This window comes from Glandiceps talaboti, chromosome 14, assembly GCF_964340395.1.
Source record: "Glandiceps talaboti chromosome 14, keGlaTala1.1, whole genome shotgun sequence".
In the NCBI taxonomy this organism is placed as follows: Eukaryota; Metazoa; Hemichordata; class Enteropneusta; family Spengelidae; genus Glandiceps; species Glandiceps talaboti.
The window spans coordinates 17,385,057-17,406,333 of NC_135562.1; the positions used below are offsets into that span (position 1 = coordinate 17,385,057).

Here is a 21,277-nt window from a genome sequence, read left to right on the forward strand (position 1 = left end):
GCTGTTACTAAAGCTAGTAACATAACTAGTTTCAAGGTAAGTGCCTTTAAGGTAAGTTCAGTTACTGGTGAACAGGTCTTGAGGTAATGCAATACCTTGCTAACATCCCAACACATGACGGAATCTGGAAACGGTAGGTCTAAGGTTAAAAACTCCTTTCATGAATCTAACAACAAGTGGGTGTGCCCCAATTGTTCTTTGCTGATTAGTTGAACACAATGCAGATAACGCTGATCTTGCTGTGTTTAAGGCACTGTGACGTATTACAGAATTGAATAGTTCAGTTGAAAGTCCAGTACTTGTGTTACAGCTGGATGAAGTGGATCTGTCTTGATTTTACTACAAAACTGTAGCCACCTTCTGGTGTACGTTCCATGCTGTTTCTTGGTGCCCTGTCTCCAAGATGCCATGATGATCGAGGTTGCCCCTCGAGATATGTTTTGCTTTTCAAGTGATTGCCTGACACAAGACAAGCTATCAGTTGCAGTTTCTTCCGCAATGGGTGAAGTCTCTGAGAATTTGGAAACCTCAACAGGTTGTCCATTCTTGGTAGTAGAAGTGGATGATCCACTAACATTTGCAATAACTGTGTGAACCACGGTTGTGTTGGCCACAGTGGTGTGATCAGTATACCAGTTGCTTGGTCCACTGCAACTTTCTGTGTACATCTTCCGATGACACTAAAGGGACGAAATGCATAAAAATAATGAGACTTCCAGTTAATTGTAAATGCATCTATATGCACTGCATCTGGGTCAGGTTTCCATGACACAAAGTGACGGAGCTGATTGTTCAATCTACTAGCAAACAAATCAATAGTGGGGAGCCCCCATTCCTTCATAATGAGTGCAAATATAGATGGATTAAGTTGCCACTCAGTTTGCGCATTGAATTGCCTTGATTCATAATCTATATTTAGTGACTCTGGTAAATGTGATGCTGTAAGCCATATGCCCCTTTCTTTGCACCAAAGCCAAATTGTTTTAGCAATATCTTTGCATTCTACTGACCGGACACCACCCATATTATTAATATAGGCCACTGCTGTAGTGTTGTCACACAACACTTTCACATACTTGTTCATAAATGTTTGTTCGAAACACCTCAAAGCAAAGTATACTGCCAGTAATTCTAAATAGTTAATATGGTGGTTGGCCTCCCAAGCCACCCATCTGCCCCCACCCTTTTTTCCTTCACAGCTGACTCCCCAGCCTAATGTGGAGGCATCACTACAAATTGTGATGTCTGAATTTCCTTTACTGATGGAACGTCTTTCATGAGGCAGGTTTCGGACCCACCAGTCCAGATCTTTTTTCATATTAGAGGTTATGGCCATACAAGCCTCAAAATTACCATTTTGCCATTGCAATGCTTTAATTTTTGCCATCTCGAGAGATCGGCAGTACAATGGTCCAAACTCGACACCAAGTATACTGGAAATCATAAGGCCTATGATCTTGGCAAACATTCGTATTGATTCGCTATCTTTTCTCGTTAACATATTACATTCAGTAATCATTTTCTCAATTTTACCTTGTGTCAAGGTGACAGTCATTGATACAGAGTCAATATCAAACCCAAGAAAGGTAAGTTTTTGGGTAGGCACCAGTACAGATTTATCTGGGTGATGAATAAACCCAAGCTGTGTCAATAGATTCACAGTATCAGAAATGTTTTGTTTACATTCATTGACACCACTCCCTACAAGAAGAGAATCATCACTATAGCCCATACTAGTATAGCCCAATTTCCTTAATGTAGCATACATTGGTTTTAGGAGTTTAGTAAACATACGAGGGGCTGATGCAAGCCCATTTGGCAAGCAGGTATACTGAAACAATTGTCCTTTCCATAAGTATTTCTGGTGTTCCTTGGCTATGGGAACAGTATAATATGCATCTTTGAGATCAACAGATGCCATGTAGCAACCAGGTGTTATCAGCCTTAAAGCTGTTTCTAATGTGTCCATTTTGAAATGATGATATTGCACATGATTGTTCAAACATTTCAGGTTAAGAATCATTCTATGTGTACCACCTTAGGTACCGCAAAAATTGGTGAAATGAATTCACCCTCACAATGTTGTGATTCCACGATCACTTTCTTTGACAGAAACTTGTATATTTCAGTACTAATAATTTCTTCCTCAGCCACACTGAAGGATGATAAACTTGGTAAATAAAGTTGCACTGGTGGTTTATTATCAATAAACTCAATATGGGCATGTATTGCAATATTAATTATTCTTTCATCATTGGTAATATCTCGCCATTGATACTCAAATTGTGTCAGTCTACCTGCTTGAAAAATAGCTTGTTTTGTAGTAGTAGTGGTAGTAGTAGTAGTAGTAGTAGTAGTAGTAGTAGTAGTAGTAGTAGTAGTAGTACTTACAGGTAATACAGAAGTTGCACTTCCATTATCCATTACTTGGAATGTTGCTTAACCTGATTTCTCTGGCCTTGTGAGTTGTTTTTTGATCTATCATATTGACCTCTGTGGTTTGTACGACCTCCACCTCTGTATCGAAAACCACGGCCTCTAATTCTGCCACGGTAATTAGTGCCTCGTTGTTGCCAAGTACCAATTTGGTTACCTGCCTTGTTAACTTCTTGTATAATTATCTTAAAGTTTAACTCTTTTGGTGATATCGTCACCAAACAACGTTAACAGCTCTGAAAATGGCACTGTAGTTGAACACAGGTGTAGGTAATCATACTTTAGGTCTGCCTTCATACAATCCCCTCTTCTAAGGTTACATGTAATGAGGCGATTGGTATTGCCTAATAAGGCTAGCGAATATGTGCCAATGTCTAACAATTTCTGTAGTTCACTAACTGTCAATATCTGATGGGTGTTCTTTATACTTGGCAAGTGCACTAACCAGTTTAGCCACACAGGTTGAACCCTTGACAAGTGACGTTTGCACAGCTTGAAACTTAGTGTCCAAACTTCTAGTTTCGGGACGTATGATGTCCCAAATCAACTGGTTGACTCTATCTCACACTAGGCAGCCCTTGACAGTTCGATGGTCGATTGAACTTCCTAATCAAGTCATTATATTTCTCGTCAGAGATACCATCTCTGAATAGTGCATTTATCATTTCGGCAAAATCATCATATGTTGGCTCGTCACACTGTCCCTTCACAAGAAACTTGCTGGCGATATCTCTGAAGATACTTGAAGTTGACTTGTTTGTATTGACGTCACTCACAGTGTCGTCGGTGGCTTCAAAACACTAGTAGCTTCGGACGCGTCCGAAACGTGACGTTAGTGACAACAGGCTCGTCAATGTCCTTTCCATTACTATTTAATATTACCTTCCATGTCGCCACCTTCATAGTAACAGTCAGTTTCTGGTCTATCCATTCGAGCGGTTAGCTTACCTTGACTGTCTTTTAGGGACCGGACAGAATTTACGGCAGGGGGGGGGGGGGCTGGGGAGAAATTGGGGGGGGGGGGCATGAAAAAAATGGGAGGCTTGAAGGGGGGACCATGAAAATTCTCATGGTTTGAAGGGGGGGGGGGGCGCGAAATATTTTGTCATTGAAAAAAATTAATATGTTAGAAAATTTAGCATTGCATGAGATAGCACTTGATATCACCTTCAATATTGAATGTCTACACTTTCATTTATGTATTAAAATGGAAGTGTGTACGTTTGTATGTACCTATTTAGTGAAGCATAAAAACACTACTCAAGATCAATTTGATACACCCTGAATTACTCTTATACTCCAAGTTGTTCACACACACACACTTACACACACACATATGTATACATACATACATACATTTTAGCACTGTGGAAACAGAAACAGGTTCAGTGTGTAATTACCATCAAGGATACATATGTATATATATATATATATATATATATATATATATATATATATATATATATATATATATATATATATATATACAGGTTTTGAAAATTTGAACCAAATTATATGCTATAGACCCTACAGAACTGTTTCGTGAGGTGCGTAGTCCTCACTCATCAGGGGTAGAATGGAATATAGTATCTGCGTTTCCTTACCGTTATACTTAATACTTAAGGAAACGCAGATACTATATTCCATTCTACCCCTGATGAGTGAGGAATAAACACCTCACGAAACAGTTCTGTAGGGTCTATAGCATATAATTTGGTTCAAATTTTCAAAACCTGTATATAATTCGCTCTACTACCCGTATTGAGCACTTTTATGTGGTTTTATCTACATCCAGTCAATTATATATATATATATATATATATATATATATATATATATATATATATATATATTATATATATATCACATAAATTACAGGTCCTATGCTATATATATATATATGATTGTTTTTGTCTGAATAGACTGATATTGACATCAAATTTGGAATGTGTTACAATTTGAAGTTACCGGTGATGACATGCACAATTATCAATCAATCAATCAATCAGTGAATTTATAAAGTGCCAGTATCCACTATGATGTAGAGTTCAGAGGTGCTGTACAATTGTCCTTTGTACAACTGACTGTGAGGGCGCTGTTCTTCATGTCTGTGTATCCCAATGGGGGGGGGGGGGGAGGGGGTTACCTTTGCTATGTTACTACTTGTGCATGAAGCACTGCTTTGTCCTACACTGGAAATGATAGGGATTTCAGGTCCACACATCAATATTACTATATACTACATAGTCTTGCTTTGGGTTAGAATGTGTGGGGGTGTATATATATGTGTGTGTGTGTATGTGTCCGACTACTAAATTTTGTACAAAGGCACAAATCTACAGTAATGTACAAGTCAAGCAAAAGTTCCACAAACTGTAGCACACTCCATACACTTAACACAAATCAAGTCTTGGTACAACGATTAATGTTTTATTTACAAACAAACAGGTACTGATACATGTGTTTATTCATAAACAATGTCATTACATAGCACGTCGTAAGCATTTTATCAGCAGTAAAGAGTAATCAATTGGGAGATTTACATGATTAGAATTTATCACCATTACTTTATGCAATTCACTGCCACAAGACTTTTTCATTAACACTGTAGCTTTAAATGTTAAAGCCATGAAAATTGTAATTACCAGTTAACCAAGTTTTCTGAATCTGTTACGAGAGGGCGATGTCAAAAACATATAAAAAATTATATTCCATGAAGCAAAAAAAAAAAAAAATAATTGTGTGTTTCCGATAACAAGGCCTCAGAAGATAGGGGAGGCAGGTCAGGATTTCATTTTATTTTATCTCTTTAATTGTTGAAAAATATTGGTCGGAATACCCCTTCTGTGATAGTTTGATGAAATATGTGTGGACATCACTGAGGATAGACGTGCATGAAGGTCAAGAAGACAAAGAATGTCTAATTGTTTTCTGTTCCACATGTATAAAAAAAAATGTTTAGGGTGATGGCTTAACCTAGGTTATTGGAAACACATTAGTTTTTATTTGGCCCAAGACAAATCGTGTAACCTCGAGAGGTAAAATACTGGCAAACTTGGGACATACCATGTCGCAATACTTGGAATCTGCATTGTACCAATGGGTGCGCAGAAATATTTAGAGGGGTCAGCCTCTGTTACTTTGAGAAAGAGTATCATTCATTTATTTATTTACATACCAATAACCATGAATATTTAAATTAGCTGTCTTACACCTGTGTTAACTATAGAGGGCAGTATACCGGTACATTACAAGAGGAGTACTAAATACCTCCATCTTGAATAGCCAATATTTCACTTTTCCTTCACTTCAACCTTTGCACTCTACTAACCTGATATTCATTGAACAGATGTAGTATACTCTCATATGGCATATTATCCTACAACCTAGTGGCCAATCAGACAGCTCCTCTTATAACAAGACCATTTCTACACTAGCATTACGCTTTGCATACCTAACAAATAGAAGCAACCATCTTGAAATGGAAGCCACTAAAACAAATCCTCACATTGGGTAATATATGTATCTTATATGGATTGCTGCCAATCAGGCCAGCCAAGGCTTGAAGCACTGTAATACATAAAAATCAAACCAGTTGATTGAAGTGTTGAAATAGAGTGAAAATGATGGCATCGTTGGTGATTCACGATAAGTTTTTATGAGGAACCACAGAATAGCACCGAAGGTCCTTTATGTTGTTTGTAAAATGATAAATACTCCACAATGTAAGGCAACAACATATTTCATTTGAATAGGAGTCCAACATTGCTTTATACAAACTCAGAGTTTCTTGTCCATAGAAAACAGGAGCTTTGTCTCCGAGAACTATCACTCATTTTTCGCAATTATTTGTCAATTCTCACAACGTGCATTTACATTTCGTTGCTTCTCAGTATTACAGCTAGTCTTCTACTTCAAGTTCAAGTCGACGTGGTCCATAAATGAGTACATATGCGCAATGCCAATCACCACCTCCAGATAACCTCAGAATATCTTCTGATGATACCATTGAGATGTTATCATCGTCACACTTGAACCACTCATCTGTTGGAGATTAAAATCAAAATTGTACATCTTTGTCATCATAACACAGCCTAGTCTAAAAACTACACTTGTGGGCTCCTTTTCAACGATCTCTCTCCATTGTGTAGTCAAATGGTTTTCTTTAGCATGACATTCAGTTCTAACTACCAACAACAGTAGTTAAATGCTATTGGAATGTTGACATAAACGTGATAATGTCATCGTTTTCTCACATGACTTACTTTAAGACGGCTGGAGGCTGACTTATAGTAAACTGAACAAAGTAACCAATGACAAGCGCCTGTCAGTGTGTAATAGATTAATACTGACATGAGCTGTTCACCCTTTCTCCAGCAGGAGATTTAGCTAGATTTTCAGTAGATTATATTCAGTTGACTGTACATGGAGAGAGAGAGAGAGAGAGAGAGAGAGAGAGAGAGAGAGAGAGAGAGAGAGAGAGAGAGAGAGAGAGAGAGAGAGAGAGAGAGAGAGAGAGAGAGAGAGAGAGAGAGAGAGAGAGAGAGAGAGAGAGAGAGGGAGGGAGGGGAGGGAGGGAGGGAGGGAGGGAGAGAGAGAGAGAGAGAGAGAGAGAGAGAGAGAGAGAGAGAGAGAGAGAGAGAGAGAGAGATCATAGAAAATGAGCCCACATACGTAGTTTCTAGATGAAACACAGCCTGTTTCCCTCAGGCTCTGTCCTTGAGATGAGAAACAAACTGTGTTGTGGTGATCAACAGTTCCTCGAGCTAACAGATGTATGATGGTGAACTCGTGGCCTGCCAATAGGTACATGACTGGTATATATTAGCTTCACCTCATTCCATTTAGTCCAACCAACTCGTTAAAGTGGCAATATGGATGAGATTGGGTAGTTATTTTGGATTTTTAATTTATAAAACATTTTTATCATGACTTCCTACTTGAGAAGTCAATGTGGTGCAACAATGACAAAGTTTAAAGTTTGGAACTCAAGATGTTGCAAAAAAGTTAAAAAGAGTGTAAAATTTGTGTTACAATAACAAAGATGTTACACATTTTATTAATCTTTTCCAATTTATTGAGTTACACATATGTTGTTTCACATTGATTGTTCAAGTAGGAAGCCATGATAAATTGTTTCATTATTAATTAAAAATCCAAAATAAACAGCTCAATCCTCATCCATATGGCCTCTTTAATCATTCATATATAAATAACTTACCGGCCTTCCGTTTAATCCAGCCCACATAATGACCAGAGGAGCTAGACCTTCCTTGATGGGTTAAGACTGCTTGTAATTCATAGTAACCACTGTTATTAGAGCCAATGTCTGTAACAATAGAATTTAAAATAAGAATATTGTAATAATATTTCAAATGACTGACTGTATGTTTGGAGGTGGAAAACTTGTGATTATTCACTGGCAAGTAATCACCAAAATATAAACATTCCCTATCTGGGTTGTTCACATGCAAATGTCGCATATTTGAATCCTGAGTGACACACAATCTAAATAGCTGTTTGCAGGGGAATTTGTCTCATTTTGAAAGGTTTTTACATTCAATGAAACAAACAGATTGAGGTTCAACTAATTTGTGTATCAAGTTACCATCCTACCACATTCACAAACAATGTGTACATGATTCATGACCTGTTCATTTCTCGGAGCACAGAAAAAAATGCTGAAAACAAGGCCCAGAAGCTAGTGATCTGTACAGCAGTTTGAATTTCCCGCATTTGCATAGATTAGCCATAATTCTCTTTATATATAGGGCAGTTCTGTGTTTAAGCAAGGTACAGGATATGTGATATATCAAATGATGCAGCAGTAATATATTAGACGATATACAATGTAATTTGATGTATGTTATATTTGGGGTGATACAGTTAGATGTATTCCCCAATATTTTTCTTCATTTAGCCAGAAAATACTTGTGACCAACGAGTTTTGTCGCTACTCATCCAACAACTCGTAGTGACATATCCTTAGGTTATGAGGATTTTCCAGTTGACTGATAACAACTATTGGGGAATAATATGATTATACATGTACCTGCCTCAAGCATTGTTTATACAAAATCTGGAAAAACAGCCTCAAGCATAGTTTATACAAAATCTGGAAAAACAATGGCGATCCGAACGTTTTGATATTTCATTTTCAAGCACCACAGAGAGCCAGTGACATACACATTATGTATACATGGGTTGTCATGATTTAGACCAACTAGGATATATAATCCATATTTTCTGTTCCACGACAATAACTTTGCCTGTGGACAGTATTTATAATTTACTTTTGATTTACTGTGAGAACCTGGGATTGAAGCTTTGGCCTTTAAATTGCACACTGACTCACCATCAGGAAATGAGAATGGTTCTATTTTTGTTGATTTCTTTTTATCTACTTCCATAGGTTCAGGTTCGGTAGATTTTTTCTCTTTGCCACCATCGCCATCATCTTTTTTCTTGGCTGATTCCTTGGCCTGTTAACAAAGCAGAGTAGCTTTTGTACTTTGCAAGAAGAAAACATCCAACAAGGGAAAGCGTTTGACAGTGGGTGATAACATAGACTTTTTCAAAATACTATGCAGCTTTTCTGTTTGATACAACCACGCAGAAACCAACAAGAAACTGTATATGCCACACTTCAAGAGCAAGCATGCATTTTTGCTACATTTAGTCTAACTGAAATAAGCCATTTAAATGTATTGCAACTCTATGCAGACAGTTGGGCGCCAATGTATTTCTTAGTATCACACACCTGATGAAGGATGTGGCCTTTGCGGTGTTTATTTGATGTCTATTTGGTGGCATGTGTAGTTCATTTCACTTAGACAAAATGTAGCAAGAAACTGTACTCATTCAATCTTGCTATCATAAAGTGTAGCATGTCCAGTTTCTTATTGGTTTCTGTGTAGTTGTAGCACATCTGCGCAAATACCAATAGTATATGTGCATGTGTTGCATCTGTGTGTGTCTGTGTGCGTGAACCGATACAAGTACTTAGTGACACATTTGTAATATTGTTTGATTCTGTGTATACGAGTGGAATTACTTCAGGTACACAGACAAATTTAAGCTATCAATCAGTATGACTAGCCTCACCTTTTGTTCTTCCTCTACCTTTTTATCTTCAATTTCTTGGAATTTTTCCCTTACTGGTGTCAATTTCTTCTGTAATTCCGGTGTACAAAGATCAAAGACATCTAAAGCTAAGGAATACTTGACATCCTGGAAGATACGAAAATTGCAACATTCTCTGTAAAGACTAATTTTTGCTTATTTTGCTGGAAAACTAAAATGCAAAAAATGAGTAGTGACTACATGAAGACTGTGTACCAGTCTTGTAATTAGTGAAAGTTAGTCTTTAATTAAGAACTATCTGAACATAATGTACCAGTCTGGTAATTAGTGACAGTTAGTCTTTGAGAAGTAGCTGAAGACCGTGTACCAGTCTTGTAATTAGTGAAAGTTAGTCTTTAATTAAGAACTATCTGAACATAATGTACCAGTCTTGTAATTAGTGAAAGTTAGTCTAGCTGAAGACTGACAAATTACAAAATTTCTTGTCGCAAAAATAGGTTTACAGTACTTATTAAAAAGTTAAATAAAATATTGTTAACAAACTATGAAATATAAAAATAAAAGTATGAAACAAATATCAAAATATTGGAGACTAATGTAACATGTACATTTACAATCAAAGTTGATCATGTCACAAGTTCAGGTTATTGTTGTACTTGATAAATACATGTAACAACACTTTTACTGACGAACATACCATGATTGTTATTGAGGAAAGTTTCATTGATAGATAACAACACTTTTACTGATGAACACAACGTGATTGTTATAGAGGAAAGATTCAAAAGCTGAATGGAAGTAAACAAAACTCTCTTCAATCACAATCCTGCTGTATTCAGCAATAAAAGTGTTCTTATCTAGTGAATGAAACAACAGCCTCAACTTGCCAAATGATCGACTTTAATCATTAAAATATATGTTATGTTATATACAGTCTTGTGGCGGACATTCCTGTATAATCCCACGTCTCCCAATCAAAAACTTTATCCCACAATTTTGAACTTTCCCCTTTAAAAAACATAGCCACACACTCACCTTCAAAATCTTTGCATTCACAGCTTCTTTCTCTTTGTAGTAAAACCTAACAAACTGGATTGTCAGATACCCTGGCAGACGGCTAATTTTTGACTAAAATATGGGTAAGAAATGAAGCAAAGAGTCAGGCATTTAAATATATCGATGATTTGAAAATTGGAATGAATAGCTGAAAGAGCAGATTTTTCCTGAGTCTGTATTCAGACAGATGCAGATTTTATTGTCGGATTCCTAAAAAAAAAAACTTCTGAAATATGCTTTATTTAAATACTAGTTGTGTGCAAATACATAACCTATAACATACAATCAAATAATCAGCATGTACAGTGCACAGACATAACGTGCACTACTCACCGAGGTTTCGAACACATAAAATATAATCTAGCGTCTGTACTATCTCAAACGCCCCCTAGTGATTAACCCGGCATCTGAATTAGACGTTCCATACATTATATGTAGTGCAAATAAATGAGGGTGCTTATTCATAGAAATGAAGTCTGGTGGGTTAGAACAGTCGTCTTAAGTTCATGGAACATGTGGAACATCCAACACACGTCATGTTCTGTTTAATTCTATTAATTTCAGTGACAATAATATTAAAGATAAATTACAAAAAAAATTCAAAAAAACTTCTCCCCTCAAAAATTTAAACCATACATGTACACTAGTATCTTGTTTGGTGTCACTTTGTAATTACTGATTAAAAATGCCAAACTGTGATGGAGGTATGTATGATCCATGCAATTATTAGTTTTTCCCACTCTGTGGTCAAAGTGCTTTACAATGATTACCTCTAGCTCAGATCTATAGTGACACAATGGCCCTTTATACGTCCTCAACTCCTCCTGAGGAGTATACAATCCAATGTAACCTTTTATAAGCACATAGGATTAAAGCATTCACATAGCAACCTCTGTCCTGCCAGGCCCCCACTTCTTATGCTGGGCTGACTGAACACACCCTTTGTTCAAATCTTGCTCAATGATTTTACCGACGCAGAACAAAACTGCAGCAGTGAGGTTCAAACCTGCATCCCGCAGATTCCAGACAGGCAACTTTAACCATATGGAGACTCAGCCTTAGTTAGTTATATTTACGTAAAGACACAAAACAAGCAAATGACTAAACAAACAAACAAACAACAACAACATATAAGCACTGACAAACATGGATGCCAGGGTAATTACAAATCAATATCAACAATTTCTCTTTGCAGCAACAATTACAAAAGACATGACTCACATTTGGTAGGGATCAGTCACGTCCCTGTAGAGACATAACAAAAAGTGACCCTTTCACATATAGGAAAACATATTGTAATTGTTGTTGCTGTTGATATTGATGTGTAATTACACTGTGGTTCATGTTTGTCAGTGTTTATATGTTGTTCTTTGTCTGTTTGTTTAGACGATGTGTTTTCATGATAAACGTAACTATCTCAGCCTGAGCCCCTTGTGCTATATCTGTTAAACCATGACTGTATTATATAATATAGTTATCTTGCAATACCTCTTTTAAGTACTGTGAATTCCTGTTTAGTGATGGAGAGTTTTTTTCTATGTGTTCCTTCATCCTCTGAAAAGTAATGAACAGAAAGTAGAACGTTACTGATAAATTGATAATAGTAAAGGCAAAACAAAGATAACTTCAAGATTTAAGAAAATATATGTACATGTACATGTACTGTATAAATTATTAGTTGTTGGTTAAAAGTATCCCACATTGTGGTGTTGATTTTGATGTACTGAATGTTTTTACAGTTGAAATACTTTGTACGTTGTCGGTTGCGTGTGTGCACAAATAACGACATGTAGTAGTAGTAAAGGTAGGTCCAGCCATTGTATTTCGGCTCAGGAAGTTCAATTACTGGACTTCCTGTTGATATTCAATGTTTGTTGATGTTTGTTGATATTCAATGCATACACGTATGCCCATGACAAGTAAGACGCAACCTGATTGGCTGTGTGTCTCACTGAGCAGAAATTCGTTTGCATGTGCACCAGTTCAGATGTAGAGGAGGTGATTGGGCTAAAAAATGTAAACATGTACGAAGAAGGTCAATTCAGGCAAAATAACGAAGGTGAAATAGCAATGAACGATTAGCTGACATTTACATCAGATTTTAATCAGATTGCTACTCGTCCATACTTACCGAAACAAGACCAGTATGCATATATTTAACATCTTGTGAAATGAAACAACTAAGTTGATACAATGTTTCAGAAGATTTGGTCTCTTCTTCCTCTGGAGCTTCTATACACTTCAGTCTGAATTACATATGTCAAGGCAAAAAAGATCAAATTTGTTGACTGCAGATCATTCAGACTGGTTTTCCTAACAATGTCTCATAACTTGTTGGGATTGTCGTAAATTACTCGGAAAATCCAGATAGATTTTACCTACCTACCAAAATTTGACCAAACCATCTCTTTGTTAATTAATCACAGACTTCTAACCAATAGTAACTTAGTATTTATTGGGGGGGGGGGGGGGGGGGTTACATAATGCCCAAATATGGTATTCATTGACACATTGTATTTGTTAGGTCAGGACTACTTATACATTGCTTACATCATTTTAACAGTTGGGGTCTACTAATTTGCATGAACAACTTTTGGTTCATGATTGCATCAATTAGACCAGACCCCCGGGTTAGAGGTGATTTTATAATATCATAACTAGGCGAAGCCAACATGCTCACACAGGGTAGATTCATATGTGCCTACATATGATATTGTAGATAGCGCCCTCTGCGTGGAGAATTCACATAGCATATACATGTAGAACGTGCATGCATACTCATTGCGCCACAATGCATTCTTGGGTAAAACCAAATTTGTTTTGGCATAGTATATAGGAAGAGCATGCGTACTAGTCATTGAGCCGCTACACGGCCACTTTGCGAGCTACTACACTGGCATCCAGACTAATGTCCTCTAAGATAAAATCAACTGAGTTATACCTTAATATTTCCCTTTGACAAAGACTCTCCACATGTATAACTTGTCAGTTTTTATACATTGTGAATTATTTTAATTGGCCAGTTTTACACCTAGCCCCTTTTTGTGTGTTGTTATTTTCTTTAGTTTATTGCAATTTTTTAAACTACAGTCTGTACAACGCGCTGAGACGCATGTGTAGCGCGTTTACTTACAAGAAATAAATAATAATAAATATACCACCACTGACTCTGAACAAAAATCAATGTAAAGGATACGTGCTTGCCATTTCAATACCAAAATACTGATCTATGAAACTCTTTCCAGCCGCTGCCTGGGCCTGGTCTAAAGTAGCTGGCATACTCTCACCTGGAAGTTTCTGTTGCAATAGTCGAACTACCTGGGTCCAACATTCATTTGCATCCTACGGAATAGATATACAATGTAGAAGAAAATGGTACATTAATACAGTGTTTAACCATGTAAATGATAGGTACAATCTTTGTTGAGTTGGATACAAGACTCATTTCTCTTGAAATCTTTGGTGATGCCAGGGTAGTCTGTCTTCTCAATTTGAAATATACAGTATATGACTTTGTTACTGGGAATGGTATTCGTTCCTCTATATGAATATAGTTGTCTGGATTATTCTAAGGACTTGTCTCTTTTTGTGATGACTGAGGTCAGAAATTTAAATTGGTTTATTTACCCGAATAGAACTAAAAAAAAAAAGAAAGAGAGAGAGTGCAAATGGGAGTCAAGAAATAGTTTAGAGCTAGTCTAGCCTAACCCCCCCCCCCCCCCCCCATCCCTTCCGGCATTGTACATTGTACATTGTGAATGATAATAATCATGGATGGGACTGTTATAAATACATAACTGAAAAATGTGAACACAAAAGTCTGTTTAGTACATGGAAATATGGACAATTAGATGTTATTCCCCAATGTAGTTCTTCCATCAGCTAAGGAAAATATGAATGTAAGGGGTCTTTGTCACTACAGTCACTACAACCCTAAGGTCACAAGTATTTTCCAGCTGAATGAAGAAAAATATTGGAGAATAACATAATTACATGTATACCAGTGCTAGTAATATCAAAGAAAGTAATGGTAATTTTGAACATTTTGACTCATATTTTGAACACAGCAGAACCAGTGGTGTAGACACGTGTTGTCGTGAGGTAGAATGAGTATAGCGGTATATTCCATATTTTTTTGTTCTAAATGGCTCATGTATGGTAAATGAAGGAGAACATCACTCTGTTTACAGTCTCCTTTCCCTCCACAATCAAGAATAGAATCTCAGTCTTCATATCAATTGATATATACCTGTTGTTGGAAGCCTCCATGTTCAGATTTCTGAGAAAAATGTGGAAAGGCTATGTGTAATACTTGAAGCATTACAATGGGAGGTATTGATGCTGATGTTTTACTCATTTCCTTAAACAAATTCCGCATCGCCACGGTGATTGACTGAGCAGGTTCCATGGCATCACCAGAAGTAAGACCACCTTGGAATCTAAAGAGGAGAACAAAAGTAGTAAATGTGAATCTATTAAAGTTTATTTATTTATTTATTTTCTAAAGCGCCTTTTCTATTTATTAATATTCAAAAGCTATTGTATAGCAAGTCCATCGCTCTTCATTCTTGACATTTCAGGTACATGTAGAATGTGCTTTGGGAACAATGTTCCTCAAAAATAGCTCAAAACTTTGCCATATGAAAACATGTTCATTGTCCTTTGACACAATACATGATACATGTATTTGGTGTTCACCGTTTCATTTTCAAGGCAATCGACAATCTTCTATTTTTCTTTTGCATTAACACAATGTTCAGCAGCCATGTTGGATATAAAATAGCTTCATTTTGATAACATTTCACCTTTATTTTTGTTAAATGTGCACAGTGAACTCAGTTTTAATTCTTGCTTTAACTGACTATGGGTTGCAATTTTTCATGTAAACAAATTAAAAGAAAAGGTTTTAAGTAGTTATTACTATGGTTTATAATATATTAGGTGAAGACTTACTGCTGCAAGGAATCCTTAAGTTCAGGTACAGATCTTAGACACTGTAAAGTGGCATTCATGTAACAGGTGTTACCAAGGTTTGTTAGACCAGCAGGTAAATCAAGCTGAAAATGAATAAGATAATATCAATATCAGCTGTGGAATAATTGTTAAGGACAGAAATTCCTATGTGTATTACACAGCTAAAATGATATTGGCTTGGTGTTTCACTCATGGGACATTACATTTTTGACACAGAGCTACATGTAGACATACATTTGGATTTCAACTCTAGATTATCAATAACAGACACAACAAACATAGCAGAATCCTTTGTCCAATCACATTGAACACTGATAAGCACTGCTATTCTTTCACAGTGCAGTAAAAACAAGCTTATAATGAAAACATTACACATGGACTTGATTTTAGTGGCTGCAATTGTTTATTTTCTAAGTGATAATCAACATATCAACTTGTTTACTTCTACATCCCCACTGTGCATGGCACCGCTGTAACTATTTCTTTTGCATTAGAAGCTGTCTGAGCAGTGAGGGTGTGCATTAAATGTCATGTCACATGAGTGAAACACTAAACCTCTATCATTTTAACTGTAACATCTACATTGTATTTCAACAAACATGCATGAAATAAGGCTTCTTGAATACAAACTGGTTTTCATATGGCTACATTTAAAGGGAATCTGAATTTAATATCAAAATTAGTCTTTCGGAACTGATTGAAGACATACAATGGAAACATTTTCTCTTGGTGAAAATATTTAGGTGAAAATATAGCCTTACTGCTTTTTAAAATAAAAATAAGAGTTATAGCGCCCTCTATAGACTCATGAATACTGTTCGACAAGTAAATTTTTGGTGTTTCTTTAAGCAATAACTGACTCAAGATGTTTTTTGCATAATACATGTACATGTACATGTACTTGTAAGGTGACCAATGTACAGGGTACAAGAACTGACAAAAGACAATCAATCACTTGCTTCATTTTTCAACATTTTACCTGCTACTTTCACTAAATTCGTTATGATGGGTAGGAGTGCACCCTCTATGCCTATTTGATGAGCCACTCACATAATTTCCTGTAACACATCAACTTTGACTCTTCTCTAGTACTAGTAAATGGTGACTCACACAAAAAACTATTTTAATTATGCCATTTTGACCCACAACAAAATATTTTGTCAGTTATCATCAGAGGGCATCATACTGTTTTTCACCTTACTTTTTGAAGTACATGTATCTGACACATTCCAAAAATTGAAAACAATCCTGATGTTTCTGTTGCAAATACAGATACCTCATATTTGCTGTTCTTATACCTTTCTCCCTGAGTAACATTGTATATGTATAACTATCAATATACATGTAGAGAAATTGCTCAAAAGCAAACAAGAACTGAAAGTGTTTCCTTACTGCAGATGCAAGTTGTTCTTCTGTCATATCTTCTACAAAGACTGTCTGCTGTACAGGTTCTTGGGGTAGTGCATCAGCTGAACCCATCATTAGAATAGAAGCACCCTGTGAGGCAGTAATGACAACATTAGTCAAAAGGCAAACTTACAGTCATTGGTCCATCTATGTCATGTGATCTCTACATTACTTACTCACAAGTCCAAAAATAGAGGAAATTGTAGATGGATAAATCGTGACTAATCATTCACATCTTTTCAGATCAATTCAGATTTTCTGTTCTTAAATAGTTGTTCACCAACTTTGCAACGATTTTTAAAAAAGTGTCACTATAAGAAGGCACCCTAATATTATGGAAAACGAAGGCTCACATTTTTGTCATGGATGTCAGATATGTGTAGTTTGAAAAAACAACACAGGAATCTGTATAAGTTTACTCCTTAATAATTACCAGCTAAATGTTCATTCTAAAGCTTTTTTGATGCAAGGTGGCAAGTTTGTCGGCAGAAATTTGTAAATCCATGAAGTTTTTACGCTAACATCTATTCCTCCAACAGAAGGTGACACCATTTTTATCTGTTGTAAAAACTTGTGTGAATGCACGAATGCTGTCATCAGTCATAATTTATAATTGATAATGCCAACAGGCATCATCACAAAATTGTAGACCAGTAAACGTCATTTACGCTGAACAGTGCAAAAATTCTACATACCATGTGACCACGTATTGACAAATCACAACATAGGAAATGGATTAGGTGTGTTACAAATAAGTATGTTATAGCCTTCAAATGTACAGTGTACACCCCCACACAGGGCTCGAAATTCCCGCCAGCCCAGCGGCCCAGGGCAGGTGAAAAGTGGTGCTGGGCCGGTAAAATTTATGCACACCTGCCCAGTTGGGCCGGCGTTTTTTTTGGAATACTTTATTATAAACTGCATATTCTAATTTGGTCAATAATTGTTATCGCAATCGTTTTTGGGTTTTATTTTTTGTCGATTTGTCTCTTGTAACTTAGCTTGTTTCGATCAAACCTAAGTTTCTTCATTTCCGCATTGCCTAATGCCAGAATGCAATGACCTTTCAACCTCTCCATATATGGACATTCGCGTCATAGGCACGTATTGGTTTGATTTGCATATCAATAGCAACCATGTGTTTCACTCATGTGACCAGCCATATGTCATGTGTTCATGAAGTCTCAGCGGGCCCTGACCTCGAAGTGACGTTACATATACTATTAAATGAAAGCTGTTGAATAAACATGAGCTTATTAAAGTTTGGATTTACGAAGTCTTCAAACAATGATACTCAAAATGAAAAGAAGAAGAAGCAAGAAAGAAAAGAAAGTGAGGGTGGTGACGGCGAGAAAGCTGGGAAGTTGCGTATGGAGGGAGAGTGATAATTTAGTGGTAATACCAAGTACATCGAAAGAGACTGAAAAGTCACACAAAGATGATGACGGAGATAGCAAATCGACAACGTTTTGGAAGCAGGATGACAGGAAAAGAAAGCGAAAATTCTGTGAAGAATGGGAGAAAGAATATAAATGGTTGAAAAGAGAAGAGAACGTTTGCCGCAGTTCACTGAGTATCGACTCATTTAGATGCGTTACTACGTATTGTATTGGATGGGCCAGAGAGTGAGGCTATGTTGCGATCAGGGCATTAGACAGGTGGCTCAATAGTGGTACTTACCATAGAAGACTTGATCTAAAGGACTAGTAACAAAATTAGTGAAAGGTGAATTGGGCAGGTAAAATTTTGGTTGGGCAGGGAAAAAAAACGAATTTCGAGGCCTGCCACAGTTGACATGATACTTACATCTTTGAGTTTAAATTTACCCCATGAATCATCTTTGAGCACAGCTCCTTTCATCATCACTTTCTGTCTATCAGGCTGTACACCAGACAGAGCAAACAGCTGAGCCTTGAACAGCACAGGAGATTCCTCAGTATTTAGCTCCACATCTTCAAACTTCTCTTTACCCCATTTTACGTTTACTGAAAAAGGAAGAAAGAGAGAAAGAGAGCACTAGATGAGAATGTGTATCAGAGTATTCACAAAGTTAATAAGACAGCAAGTTATTGTTCCAGCTTGAAGTAAAGAATACCTATATGTCTGGGACAGGTATTGAAATTTGGCAAAAGCATGTCAGTCCCAGAAAACATCTCTAAGATAAATGTCAATTGCACTATTGATCAAACTTGCTAGATACATTGTATACATGTACATAATGTAAGAACAATGTTCTGAGAAGATAGTTGTAAAGGCTCAGTGCAAAATGACACATGGAAAATTGGCAAAATGACAATTTTCGATGTGTCAGGCACACTTCAATTCTTGGTACCTGCATGCAATATTACTGCCTAGGCACATCATTATAAACATAATGAAAATTTTATTTCTTGGTCGACCTACAACTTCCGCTCAACATGTTTCACATTCCACTACTATAGGTGCACATGAAAATAAGCCGACCTTGTTCGATTTTGACCCTCTAGCATGAGGTAAAAAGCTATTGCAGGTACTGAGAATTTGGTGGACAGTGCAAGGGCAAAGTACATGTACAATGTAGTCACAACAGACATGTACACACATTGTAAATAACTCATCCAGTTGGCCTTTCTTATTTAGTGCAAATGTTGTTGACACCTTTCACAACAGATGAATATTGTGAAGTGTGTTAGTGGGACATATTTTTAAAAACTTTAGTGCATGACTATATCAGGTTTTGTTGACTATCACTTTGTGTATTGCTGACTCATTGATACACATCAGTGATCAATTCAACTTCATGTGTTAGTAATTATCCAGAGTTGAAGGTCAATGTGAAATCACACAAATACAAAATGTACATGTACATGTAGATATAACCATATTAACTTATTTTGAACCCCTGACTTTATAATTCTAAGACAAACCATGGACAAATGCACATTGTTGTATGGTGTGTCTTTGTGAAAACAAAAGAAAGATACTTTTTTAGGAAAGAACTTGTTGAAGTTTGCTTAAAATATGACATATTAGAATATGAGAATATAGTTTTACATTGGTGGTGAACTAGTGACATTCAGTTGTGAGAAATATCTTGAGGTGAGATGTCTGAAGAAATGTTGATGAGACACAAAGTATTGAGTCTTCATTATGAGTTAGACAGAGGGGTACTTCAGTTCCATGTTCACTAATTCAATTGTTTGTCCTTAGTATCACCAGTTTTTCATAGACCATAGATGTATAAGTGAGAAGGATTCTGGATGACTGAATACCTTCTTTTGTTTATGCCAATTTACCTTTTATCTACACTGGCCTTTGTAGACCATTGAAAGTTCCTGCAATAATTTGCACATTAGGCCTAACAAAAGTAATTGTTTGGTTATGGTTACCAGACCCCATCCCCACATACAGCCAACCCTAAACTCGTTTTTACATATTTGGAAACACAATATTAAAATCGCAAACATTGTGAAGTCTCACGAGAAATAGTGGATGCGGAAACTGACAATAATTAAAAAGACAATATAAAACTGTTCTTCCAATCTGTAATGGCTGTACATCTGATAGGAAGAAATAAACAACACAGAGACCATTTGGAAAACAATAGAAAACCTGAACTAGACACTCACACATGAAAAAAAATAACAAAAAAATATATATATACTCCTGGTAGTACATTGTACTATTTGGAACCACACAATTTTTTTGTATATTAGGCCTTATGTTCTCTCTTATGATCTGTCTTTGAACTCTTTGCGCACTAATACATCCAGACATGGGGCTTAAAGTTTAAACACATGCACCATCACACTTTACAATCACAACATTGTGCACTGCAAATGTGCCGACGGATTCAATATAAACTTTTAGTAAACACTGACTTGCAGACAACATTTTAGTTACAATGGGTTGTTTCAGAATCAGTCATGCAACGTGCGATACAGTACAGCGTGGAAGTACGCTATGATCGTGAAGCTAGCATTCTCTGTACAGAATTTGAAAGTTCAAAGCGATTTCCATTAAGTAAATTGAAAGCGGAAAACTTCAATCACGGTTCTTACCTTTGTAAATGGGCATTTTGCTCAATTTCTCGGTTTTCAATGACTTTCAAAACTGCCAAATGCAGACAGGAAGTTGTCGTTTGTTTTCTACTTCTTTTCTCCAAGGAGATTGTACTATAAAACATTTCTTTTTTGTATTTGGCTTCTAAACGTTGATTTCATGATAAATTCACACAGCATCAAACACAAAATGTATCATTTGAAACTTAAAACTTGAATCATGAGGTGAAAAGCCAATATTTTTATTCAAACATTAACCTTGATTTTATAGTTACAATTCT

At 36.4% G+C, this 21,277-nt stretch overlaps 2 protein-coding genes across 2 annotated transcripts; both read right to left on the bottom strand.

The window, feature by feature from the left end:
• Window positions 1-304: 304 nt before the first annotated feature.
• On the bottom strand, window positions 305-1,969 carry LOC144445357 (uncharacterized). Its single transcript, XM_078134895.1, has one exon. It carries the CDS (start codon window positions 1,967-1,969, stop codon window positions 305-307), a length of 1,665 nt encoding a protein of 554 aa, XP_077991021.1.
• Window positions 1,970-4,920: 2,951 nt separating this feature from the next.
• LOC144445492 (ubiquitin carboxyl-terminal hydrolase 14-like) lies at window positions 4,921-21,074 on the bottom strand. The gene is made up of 13 exons (XM_078135056.1): window positions 20,997-21,074; window positions 18,763-18,941; window positions 16,942-17,046; window positions 15,529-15,632; window positions 14,825-15,014; window positions 13,772-13,917; window positions 12,707-12,821; window positions 12,064-12,129; window positions 10,555-10,647; window positions 9,541-9,666; window positions 8,792-8,918; window positions 7,658-7,765; window positions 4,921-6,480 (listed from the first exon to the last, which is right to left on the bottom strand). Exons 1-13 carry the CDS (start codon window positions 21,010-21,012, stop codon window positions 6,338-6,340), a joined length of 1,518 nt encoding a protein of 505 aa, XP_077991182.1. The 5' UTR covers window positions 21,013-21,074; the 3' UTR covers window positions 4,921-6,337.
• Window positions 21,075-21,277: the final 203 nt, after the last annotated feature.